The sequence below is a fragment of the Bacillus rossius genome, chromosome 10 (assembly GCF_032445375.1).
Source record: "Bacillus rossius redtenbacheri isolate Brsri chromosome 10, Brsri_v3, whole genome shotgun sequence".
In the NCBI taxonomy this organism is placed as follows: domain Eukaryota; kingdom Metazoa; phylum Arthropoda; class Insecta; order Phasmatodea; family Bacillidae; genus Bacillus; species Bacillus rossius.
In genome coordinates this window covers 22,667,040-22,679,658 of record NC_086337.1, presented here as the reverse complement: position 1 = coordinate 22,679,658, position 12,619 = coordinate 22,667,040, and the positions used below count along the sequence as shown (strand labels likewise).

Genomic DNA, 12,619 nt, shown 5'->3' with positions numbered 1-12,619 from the left:
AAACAATTACATGAAACAAAAGGTGATTAATACAAATATCCTATAATAATATAAAGAAACAATGTAAAATTTCAACTGAAATAATAGTGATGCCCTTGCTTTGATTCTGTGTACATTGAGGGAAAAAGGTAAGAAATTATATTCTACCAAAATGATGATAATATAATTTTTTTTGGGTATTTTATAAACTTTCTGTTTTAAATCCTTTAAAAAGTAGTACAATACAAAAAAAAACTTTTTTTAAATATAGAGGTGTAGCCATTCTAAAGTTATATTTTAAAATCCATTGTAAAAAGTATGTACGGTGCTATATAAAATTGTGTTTTATTTTTTAGACAGACATATTTCTTACAGCATGGAAACGTATGAATTCCCTTACTATATATTCAGAATATTTACAGTTTGTTTTCACATGTCTCCCCTTTTCTATCTCTGCTAAAGAAACTATGCACGAATTTAAGTAAAAAATGTGATTTCCGTACCAATAACATAATCTCCACATAGTTTGTGCATAAATTAACGGATTTCCTAATAGTGTATACAAGCTATTTTAATTTTATCATAGGTACTTTATAAGCTGTGAAGGCATACAGCTTTAATCCACCAATTTCCTTCTGTCCCTCTTCATTTTTTCGCTTTGGAATTGAATAAACCACAATATCTGACTATGTATGTCTGTAAGCACTACTGTGCCTAAGCAGACAGCAATTTGCGTTACCTTTTCGCTTTTTACCACCATCCATATTGCTAATCGATTTGACAATTTACCCTGAAGGCTGGTGACGTGCAGTGTCTCAATTCCTACCGTCCTGCAGTTAGTTACCACGTTCGCCGCTAGAGTAGCGTGCACGGTGCCTATACAAACCCTTCTCAAAACACAAATACAGTGGGAGATGAAAATGTAGTTTTTTTTTTAGCAGGTGTTACTCTTGCCACACGAAGGCAGGTCGAAGGAAGTGAACAGACACTGTACCTCGACATGAAGGTTGGGGCCAAAGATGTGGGAGATGATCTGCTTCTCCACCAGCCAGTTGGCCAGGTTCTGGCCCACGTTCTCCACCTCGATGATGCTCTCGTTGTTGCACAGCTCGTTGAACATGTTGATGTGGCTGTTGATCTGGGCGATCCCCGACAGCCGCATCGTCAGGGTCGAGCTGGTGAAGTACTTGAACGCTAGGTCCAGGCCATCTCGGTCGAACGTCAGCGGAGAGTCCAGAGGATCCTTCACCGCACTCCACATAAAATCTAACAAAACCAAAAACAATAACGATTAATAAATTTGTTGAAAATAAAACAGTTCAAACAATATTACTGTCTTGATTTAAGAATTTTTTTTTAGAAACCTGTGTTATCAAAATAATTTTTAGCTGCGTAAATCATGTTATCGAATCTTGAAATAACTCCAAGGCCATATGTTTCATCTTGATAATTACATTTCTCAATTTGATATCTAAACCATAAAATAACAATAAATTAATTAATACAATTAGATTTAGTGTGATGGTTACATTTTTGTAGTGCAAACAATGTGACTGATTTGCTCGATGCTTGCCTACAAGTTACTAGGCTAGTGTTAATACTATTCAGGCATAATACCTGAAGGACAATGAAAGTTGATCTTGAGCAGTACACATGAAAACATTTTGCTTCACCAGCTATGCTGAACGGTTAGTTTTTGCTTATTTCAGATCAATTATAAGAAATATTAATAAAATGTAATTTTTGAAGATAAATGGTATGCTTTGCCTAGATGTGGACCTTCTAGACCAGTGGTTCTCAAATTGTAGGTGCACTATACACACATGTTTGAGAAATATGTTATAATAGTTAAGTCAAATATAAAAAAAAGATTAAAAAAATTGAATCATAACTTATATTTATTCTTGTGTTTAAAAGAAAATTAACCTGTAGTAATTCAAATAACACGTAAGCTCGCCGGACAAAAAATCACCCCTGGAAAATCATCACAAGCACCATTTAATACCATGTAACTCTGCCTCTGGACTTTATATCCGCCTGCATTCTGTAAGGAAGTGAGTCCACGAGGTTGTGCAGGTGTCACATTCAGGTTAAGGCACTCACTGAGAATTTGATCACACAATTCCACTAAATATCAGGAATGCTGATGACGGTGTTTTACCCGCTGTTCCAACATGTCCCACAGATTGTCAGTGGAGTGCAAGTCAGGTGAAATGGCAGGTCAATCAAGATGAAATAGGGTAGCGGAGTGTTCACAAAACCAGTCACATATGCATCCAGCCTGATGAACTTTGCTGTTGTCAACTTGAAAAAAAACATAATAGATATTGACAGTTCATCCAGAATGTTAGTGGACACCACAGTGAGCAGGCCCAATTCATGATATGAAAAACACCCCCGCAACATCAAAGACCCACCTCTGGCTTGAATCTGACCTTGCACACATCCAGGATGAAATGCTTCATTTGGCCTTCGGTGCACTAGATGGCGTGCGTCATTGGAATAAAAGCAAAAATGAGATTCGTCAGACCACATTACGCTCCACCAGTCAGTTACTGTCCACGTTCAATGATTTCTAGCCCACTGAAAACACGCAGCTTTATGTGCCTGTGTGAGCAAAGGCCTCTTGCAAGGTGACCGACTCCACATGTTCATTTCATGCAGTTCCCGTTGCAATGCTCTCTCGCTAACAGTTTGGGACGGACCTTCATTCACTGACTGCAGCAATTTCTGTCGGGTTTGGAAGCGATTATGAGTCACAAGCCGTGAAACGCGTCTCCGGTCCCTCTCAGTCAGGATCTTTTTCCGACTACAATTCTGACGTCATGTTTCGTGGCCATGTGTAGTACACCACTGCTTGCACACATGTCCAATGTTGAACAGTCCACTGCGAAACACAACAAATTCTGCAACTTCACGCACTGTATGGCAATGGGCATGGCCAAACACGATTGCCCCTTTTTTCCACTCTGTCACATTCTTATATTTACCCTATCCGCTTGAAACATCAATGTCTCACTGATAGCTACTGCCTTATGCTCACATAGAGGCAGTGTGTGTGCGGTTGAGCACTGGTCTCGTTCGCCGAGTCAAATGTACAGACGTAACAATCCTGTGTGTGTGTGTCTGTCTATGTGTGTCTGTGTGTGTCACTGTGTCTCTCTGTGTGTCCGTGTGTGTCCGTGTGTGTTTGTGTTTGTGTTTGTGTGCGTGTGTGTGTGTGTGTGTGTGTGTGTGTGCGCGCGCGCGCTAGCATAACTAATTTTTGTCCAGCAAGCTTAAAAATTATGGGTTAGCAAAAAGTGTGTTATATTTGTAATGACGTGGTATAATACAGTAACTATATTTATCTTTACACCTGGACTACCCCGAGACAAGCCCTGGTGCACACTGTGGAAGGGGAGGGAACGCACCGGCCATGGACTTGATGCCCGGGGTGCGCAGGTCCTTGTCGGCCAGGCAGCACATGTAGCGCAGCACCTTGGCGCGCAGCGGCACGAACAGCTGCATGATGGAGCGCAGGTTGAGCCACAGCTTGAGGTTGCAGACGACGGCGACGATGGCGTGAGCCACGGGCACGGGCAGCAGGTCGGGGCCGGGCAGGTCGAAGCAGGCCGTCATGACGCGCACGCCCCCCGCCTTGCAGAACAGGCACACGTTGCGCAGCAGGTAGGCGGGGATCTCCGGGTCGTGCAGGTCGCAGAACACAGCCTCCTGCTGGGTCACCTCCTCGGCCCGGGGTTGGGCCCCGTGCTTGTACGCCACGTACAGCGGGAAGTTCAGCAGGAAGATCTTGGCCACGAAGTGCACCAGCCGCTCCTTCTCCTCCACGCTCCACCGCTCCTCCTCCCCCCCCTCCTCCTTGTCCCCCACCACGTCCACCGTCACCTCCGCGGCCTTCTCCCCGCCATCCCGGGCCCGCTGCAGCTCCTCCTTCAGGTCGCGCAGCTGGCCGATGGCGAGCGAGATGATGCTCTGGGTCACCAGGTTGAACCGCTCAAAGTTCTTGCTGTCCCGGAAGCAGCACATGCACTGCCTGCGAACCCAGCAGCACAAGCATCAGTCACCACCTGCTTCATTCCATCACGCAACACCTAACACATCTTACAAGCTGTTTGCTCTCATCAACTAACAATTAGATCTTGAAAATGCCAAAAACTATACAACTTACAACACTCTCCCCCTCACAGAGGCATGAAAACAGATAGCACTGCAGAGGTTTTCAATTGTTTGATTTATGGAGAAAAAAAAAATAATTATCTATGCAAAGTATCTCTAAATAAAATACACAAAACTACTTTATGTCTTAAATTTATTGCTCTCTGAAATTTAAATCCAGTACCATATTGATGTTTCAAAAAGAGTTGGTATCTAACTATTTGTGTTACAACTCCTTCAACAAAAATTTAAGTGTAGTTTTTTTTTTTTTTTTTGGGAAAAAGACACCATAAGTAAGAAAATGCTTTACAAAAATTCACAAATGTACAGATTAGCTGAAACATACTGTAGGACTGCATTGGAAACACTGGCATTATGTGGTATATGAGACACAGTATTTTATGGATCAATCTGGAAATTGAAAATCGTAAATTAAACCTCAAGAAAGTTGTGTTACTAACAGAATAATAAAGAAACATAAGTTACCTCTGGGTCCATGACTGTATGTACATAAAAACGGTTTCGACTTCATCTTTCCGTAGAACTGGCCGTTCATCTGCTTCACCAGAGACCCTTTCTTCATCTGCAAAAAGGACACAAGAGACAATATATATATTAACAGTTTTGAATAATTATGACATTTCACTTCAGAAACAAAAAAATTTATACATCCAGACCTACATCACACTTATACCTAAGTAAGATCTCAAGGATTCATTGAAGCTTCAATTCTCTATGATAGATGTTTATTTAATTATTTCATTATGTCTGTTGAATTAATTTATGTAAAAGTATTTTAATCACCCCACTATTTTTATTTAATATTATTCACAAAAAGCTCAAATAAAATGTAAAATTCCTGTTATGTTTAACATTTACTGTAGCTGCAAATGGGAATTGTTTTCAATGAATGTTCTTTGAAAATTAAATTTACTTCTTGTTTCATTGATATCAAAGCAAAATGGTGAGCACCTATACTGTATATTTGAAATATTTTCAAATATACAATTTTGACCTTTTCACAACTCAGGTTTTTTAAAACTATCAGCATTACATATATTAAAAATTTACTAAGAAACTTGATTAATTTAATTGGAGAGACATTTAAATGAATAAGTTTTGTTTAGCTAATGATTTAGAAAAATTGATCAAATGTTTGTACAGTTTATAATAAATATATATAGTAATGGAAATAAAATATAATGGAAATCTTTTCAAATAAGCTATAAACATAGTTTCTAATTCTATACTTTAGGTGCATCTTTCATTGCATGATAATTATTGCTCTTCATTTAAATAAAGTTAAGGGAATTATAAATTCCAAATTAATAAACAAAATTTAAAAAAACATTTCACACAAAAATTTTTGCTCACTAAAAAACTATTATTTTTTACATGTGCCATTATAATAAAATGTCTATTTCAGTTGTTGTCGCAGTAACTTTAAATTTAATCCAAAAATTAAATTTTGTTGTAGTATATCCAGAAAAATCATGTAAAATATATTAAGTAACTTAAACTTAAGTATCAAGCTAAAGCCATTTTAAAATAAAATATTATTTCAGTTTTTTGTCCAATGGAAAAAGCACAGCCAACATTAATTTATTTTTGTGCTTTCACATAACAACAAACACTAATATATAAAGTGAACAATAATTCCAATTCCTAGCTAGGATGAAAGAAAAATAATGGGCTACACAGTTCTAGTTAAGGCATGCATTATTTTTATTTTGCCGGAATTTTTATTTTGTACTAAAACTTAGTATGTAAGAGGAAACAAATGTTAAATTATCTTTTCATACACTCCTAAGAATGAGCTTGTTTACACTGCACTTTTATTAGAAATAAAGTGAAAAAATAGCCATTCTTATATCACACTTGCTAGTATAAAGTCCATGCATACTAATAGCTCCCATGTAAGTTTGCCACAAGTTGAGATAACCAAGAAGGTGTGCACATTCTTGTACAAGAAAGAGACCTGTGTACACTGAGCTTTATATACAAATTTGAACAGATTTGATAGTGTACCTGCTAAGGGATATATGAATTTTTTGAAATTCTACCCCTCATATTTTCAACCCCTTGCAGCAATGGTTCGTCTAATCAAAAAATTTTTTAGACAAAAGTTTTAGATAAAAATTATAAGATTAATACAAAATTCATACGAATTCAATGTTGTACCTACGAACAGATTTACGATTTTTTTTTGTCCCCCAATTTTTCAACCCCTTGCAGTTATGGTTGGTCGTATCAAAAACTTATTCAGATAACAGTTGTAACTAATTTAATGTGGTGTTGATTTTGGTTATACGTTCTTCAATAAAAACTTTTTTTTTTGTGAATTAAGACTTTACTAAATAACTGCAACAAAATGAACAATCAGTAGTTGGTTTTCAACCACAGCTTGTTTGGGAATTTTCTTAACTACCAGACTACCTTATCTTACATTGAGCATCACAATCATAATCCATATTATGCCTCCTAAAACCTGGGAACAATCAATTTAAACATTTCAAAAGCACACTATATTACACATAACAATTAAACTAAAAGTGATTAAACCTAACGGACTATAATCACACATTGTGATAAGTCTTTACAAAAGGTCAGTATAAGTACTAAGTAGTTAGTTTTGGTTCAACTCTAGCTGAATACTGTGTTCCCCATCCCCCCGGGGGGGGGAGGCGGGGGGGGGGGGGGGGGGGGGCACAGTCGATGCTGGGGAAAATTTCCACCATGCCCCGACCTCATGGATACACCAAAACATGGTTATTATCCATGGCTTGAAATTAGTAGTTTTCTGACCCTCTGACCCCCCCCCCCCTCTCCCCCTTAACAATAAGGTCTTAAACTATCAAACTATTGGTATTGTCAGAGGTTGTTTATAAGTATGCAAAATTTCAACACATTCGAACAATTAAAAGTGGGTAAAAACTGAATGTAAATATTTTATTACATAGTTCCTTCATACATGCAGGTCAAGCTAATAAAAGTGTGAAAAAAGCAAGACATCTTTCGCGGTGTGAGGGTTTCTGAGTCCTTGGAGCCCCGCATGAAGGATAAGACGATTCAAGGCAACCGTGCCCTTAGATAGAACCTTTAGCATAATCAAATATTCAGGAATATCTTACCTATTGATATCTGATTTAGGGAGTTCTGCCGATCTTTCGATTCATACCACATCTGTCATTTTGTCTGTCTATTAGTGTCACAAGATGACAATGAGGCTGAACCTGGCACTATTACTCCGACGTTGATGAGCTCTTTCTTGGTCTTAGGAGTTTTCAGCTATAGATTGCAGATTTTCTTCATTGTCCCAGAACTATATTCCTATACTTAATATCTATTTCATCTATACTTCTGCAACCCCATCATCACCAGAAGGACCCAGTGGTCCTGACGAAGCAGAGAATTGACCCCAATGATTTGTTTGTAGCTAGTAAATTACATTGGTTTGTGTGTGTTCAGTAGTAGTATTATCAAAGACCATTACGTCACATCATAACTTAAATAGAAACACTTTCACTTAAATCGTGTACATTGCTGTACCTTTACCTCAAAGATTTTGCAAATAATATCAATAGTTTATAGCAAATCCTAATATCAGCAAATAAAATTGAATGAGGTTATAAAATCATTTCAAGTTCAATGTCATGTGTGTGTCTATAAACCAACAATAACAAGACATATTCGAGTTCACTGTACAATTAACTAGATTATCTTTTATGTAATTAAAGTAAAAGCATACATCAAAATAGTTAAATTTGTTAGAATGGTAATTTTTTTACACACGGTAGAGGCTTTCGTTATGGTTGCTTGTAATGAATCAAATACTGGACACACAAACTTTATTACAATTTTAAAGAATTTTATTATTTTATTTTGACTATACAAACATTATTCACTCATTAATACAGTATAGCATATGTAGTACATATTATTATAACCTATTTCTTGGGGTGATATGGGGGTTAGACTACCAGACAAAAATCAAAAAAGTCAGTGTCATATCATTTCATACTGTGAACACATTGTCTCATCCAAGCTGTATGACTCCAGAAAAATTAGTCGACCATTTTAGGAGGTTAACTCTTTTATCAAGACTCAGACTGTAGATATTCTGTCCAACTAAGTGTGTCTAAGATTGTCACACAGAGTAGCAAGGACACCATGCTTGATTTGTGTTATGTGCTTACGTACTGCAATAACTATTTATGTGTATACAGTTATGTTGGTAATATAGAATAAGTGCTGATTTACTTCAAAAAAAATTTCTAAAAATCAGAAAAGGGTATTACACCCTACTTTCTACAACTATAATGGATGATTCTACGAAAGGGTATCACCATGTTCATTGTAATTTACTAACTGATGCACAGATGTTATTTTCCGATACAGTAAACCTGACGTTGAATGATTTAGGCCATATTAAATTATTTGTGTGAGACTGCATTTTTATTGGAAGCAATTGTGCCAACTGTGCGGAAAATAATAGATATTATTGCTGCTAGTTTTGCATAGGTAATGGTTCAAAATAATTATTTTATAATTGAGAGGAATGAAATAGTGAATTCAGATTGTTATTCATGTGGAATAATTTATATGTTTTATAGATTTCCGGAAAAGTATTTTTAAGAAAATATTCCTGCAAAACTGGAAAATTTTTCAAAAAGTTTTAAACTATCACAGAAACACAAAAATAAATAAAATAATTATTATTTTTCACAAACATAACCAAATAACAAAAGAAATTAACTATCAAGTTTGGGGGAGGGGGGAGAGGAGAAGTAGGTGCTTTACATAAGGGCATACTCCAGTGTTGTATAAGTACCTACTTTTTAACTTTGAAGTTTTTTACCTGTAATGTAATAAAATAATGGTAACGTATAATTTTACAAATGGTATAAAGTTTGTAATAAATGTAAGATTTATACTAAACACTATACACACATACAAACTATAGCATTGAAAGATACTATTATTAAATAAGATACTGGACACAAATTTAATAAAATTTTAAAGAATTTTATTATTTTATTTTGACTTATTTCAAAATGTGTAAATCTATGTTAGTTAGTATTGGAAAAAAAGATAAATGTTTTGGAAAAATCTGTGTTTATTTTTTTATAAAATTTTCCCATCCACATTTTTACTTATCTCATTTTTTAATGGCTTTTACTATCATCAAACATGAACTTCACAAAATTAAATCAGATTGTTATAAAAATATGGTAAGTTCTAGAGTAGTGCCCAGTGCAGAAGACTATTCCAGAAACTATTTTGTTTACTTTGGAGGTATTGTAAATGTGGCATTGCATTACTGAAATTATTTTATTACCTAACAAGTTATTCTTAAGAGTATTAGAGGAGGTTAATGTTTAATTTCTGCCATGTTTTAGATTGTAATTTAAGTTTCTACCCAGAATGGTAATTATAAATGATTGTTGGCGAGCCTATTATAACGTTTAAGATCATGATTATGAGAACATTCGGGTCAGTCATAAAATTAATTTTGTTGATGACATCCATAAGGATTTTGCTCGTGTAGTGAATCACTTCAAAAACGAGAGGTTGCTAAAGTAAGGTCAGCAACATTCAAAATACTCTTTAACATCATGCAAAAAAGTGGATAAGTCAGTGACATAAAAAAAATTGATTTTTTTTTTTTTTTTTTTTTGCAAAAGTTACATCAGTGACATTTATACTATACTGTATAATATTCTGAATCTGAATATAAAAACAAAAAAGTAAATTTCAAGTTCAGCTGTTTTCCATAAAAAAAAAATCCAACAATGGTGATCTAGAACATTACAGACGTTCCTCTATTTTCCCTGAAAAGGGCATGTAAAAATTATCCATGGTTTCTGTGAAATCACCGTATGTAAGTTATATTAGGTAGCTAATACAATGACGCTGCCATTGCAATGTTATGCTTTATTTTTATTAGTATAGTCGAGACTGTTTTCCACAATAGATTGACCTGATTGTTGTTGCCACCCTAATGTTTACTTGATACTAGCTGCAACCTGTGGTTCTCCAGAGATCCTTATAAATACAGCGTATCTAATACTGTATTCTAAATGACAGGGATGTTGATGGCAGTACGTTAAGCCGGGGCCAAGACTGTTTTCAGCTCTAATCTGTTTTCCACCCTGATTGTCTTGGCCCTGACCGTAACGTACTGACATTATACATCCCTGTCTTTTAGAAAACAGTCTCGGCTACACTGTATTCGTAAGGATCTCTGGAGAACCACAGGTCATGTTTCAGCTAGAATCAAGTAAACAATAGGACAGCGATAACAATCAGGTTAATCTCTATAAACGGTAGTTTCTCAAAAGCCAGAACGAATTTTGACACTCTCTTTACAGGAAAAACAGAGGAACATCTGTAGTGTTCTAGAACACCATTGTTAGAATTAAATCATATAATTACAGAAAGGCCGCTAAACTTGAAATTTACTAACCCAAATAATAATTTGGCATGATTTTTGAGAAACCTTAGTAGGTTCAAAAATATTTCGTTAATTTTTCTTTTAAGCCGCGACTCTTCAGAAATTATCGAAACTACTATGCTGAGTGCGTATGTATCACAAGATTTTGTACTGTGCAAGACTGTATACGCAACTTGTGTATGAGTGACATTGAGTCTAGAGGTTTAAAATAAATACCAACAATGAAGCTACAGCTACATTTATATTGAAAGCAGGAAAGATGTATCGAAGCATCACAGATACATAAAATAATGCCACAAATATGCATAAACTTATTGAGTTCCGCAAAGACTGGCAGTTATCCGTCAGCTGTTTTTAAATTCAGTCTCACAAATAAATAAAATATCTTATTTAAAAGACCAAGTGCTGATGGTAATTTTGAGATAAATAAAAAACACGAGGATAGTAAAAAATCTCCAAGAAATATAAACTGAAGAAATAATAAACAAGTAAATAAACTTACATGTTTGTAGAAGGTCTAAAAATTCTGCGCAAACATCGCACATTTTACAAAAATTATGTCAGCATTGATCCATATCTTCTGACACTACCAACACAAACATAATTCGGTTAATAGCCGAAAAACTTAATTCAAAACATTGAATGCACTTTCTCCAAAAAACATACACAATAACCCGCCATATTTATTGTTCCAGCCACGAAGTGAATGTTGTTGCCTCTTCCGAATTTAACTGGTAACATTGTCAGTACTACAAATAATTTACTTATTTCAGAAATATTTTTCTCCGGAAATAGTGAATAATAATTGAACAGAGTTGTTTTTTTTACACAGGATCTCATTAAATTTTATTTTGGACAAAAAGTCTTGTTAAAGAAACTTTTTTGAACTCTTAATTGTTTTTTTTTTTTTTTTTTTTTTTGGTTAACGGCTTTTGCCCACCTCTGCAGGTGTACTGTTGTAGGTGGAGACTGTATGTGGGAGATGGGGTTGCAGAACAGGGAACCCTATTATAGGATAATGGACCTGTTGTTCCGGTACACACGGACTGGGTGGTAACTTCTTTGTCGCATCTGCATACGAAAGATTATGATAAGCCATTAGCCGTTTGATTTCACGTTCACGTTCCCACATGGGGCAGAGCTTTTTATTGAGTGCCGAGTGTGGTCCCCGGCAGTTAACACATTGTGGTGTACCAACTGTCGGGCAGGCCTGTCCATGGACAAGAAGGCAGGTAGCACACCGAGGCGTCGTGGAACGACAGTTTTTGGCAGTGTGACCAAATCGGTGGCACTGATAACACATGGTAACGCTCTGGACTTTAGGGGTCACTTTGTATATTTCTTTAAAAATACTAATATATGGAGGCCCTTCAAAGGTGAGACTGAGGAGCTTGATGGGTACCCGAAGATCCTGCCCATCGCGTTGGATATGCTTGGTGAGACGTTCCGCATGCAGGAGTTTATGGGTAGCGCTTTCATATCCGTCGAGGACCTCTTCCATACTAACATCCAAAGGAACACCATATATGATACCCTGTTTCCTCGTCAGACCCATGGGGATGCTCGCTCGCAGGTTCATCTTGCCTGGAGTATCAGAGTCCAGAAATTGATTGGCAGCTGTCGCCGTACTAAAGTACATTTTCAGCCGTTTTGGACCTGCTTGTTGGATTTGCAATATATAACGATTAGGGTGCAATCTTTTACCTAAAGAAATCGGGTGCAAGTTTCCAATATTACTATCAAGGGATTCCACTACTACAATGAAAGGACCGCTACAGGTATCAGGGTAACGTGCGCTCCCACCTGGTACATACCCACTTCCACGTTGTTGATCGGCCACCCGGCCTCGTCCGTCGCCGGACATGTCTTCGCCCAAGGAATTACTTAAACGGACGTCACGCTTGCATGATTTGTTTGTTCGTTCAATCAGATCACTGGTTTCACTTATGCTTTTCCGCTTTACATCATTGCGCGACACTACCTCCATACGATCATAATCAATGTCTTCCGCTAATACTGCATTTAACG

The 12,619-nt window shown here is 36.5% G+C and overlaps 1 protein-coding gene across 4 annotated transcripts in view; it reads right to left on the bottom strand.

The window, feature by feature from the left end:
- The window catches only part of LOC134535844 (ubiquitin carboxyl-terminal hydrolase 34), a 217,103-nt gene extending 205,768 nt beyond the window's left edge, over positions 1 to 11,335 (bottom strand). For 3 of the 4 annotated variants that reach the window (XM_063375172.1, XM_063375173.1, XM_063375174.1), the window contains exons 1-4: positions 11,094 to 11,280; positions 4,624 to 4,720; positions 3,393 to 4,015; positions 974 to 1,245 (exon numbers count right to left, since the gene is read on the bottom strand). In XM_063375172.1, the coding sequence (XP_063231242.1) occupies positions 974 to 1,245; positions 3,393 to 4,015; positions 4,624 to 4,720; positions 11,094 to 11,136 (1,035 nt within the window). In that variant the 5' untranslated portion in view covers positions 11,137 to 11,280. Of the gene's footprint in view, positions 1 to 973; positions 1,246 to 3,392; positions 4,016 to 4,623; positions 4,721 to 11,093 lie in introns of all 4 variants that reach the window. The other variant, XM_063375171.1, reaches the window with a different exon arrangement.
- Between the last annotated feature and the right edge of the window lie 1,284 nt (positions 11,336 to 12,619).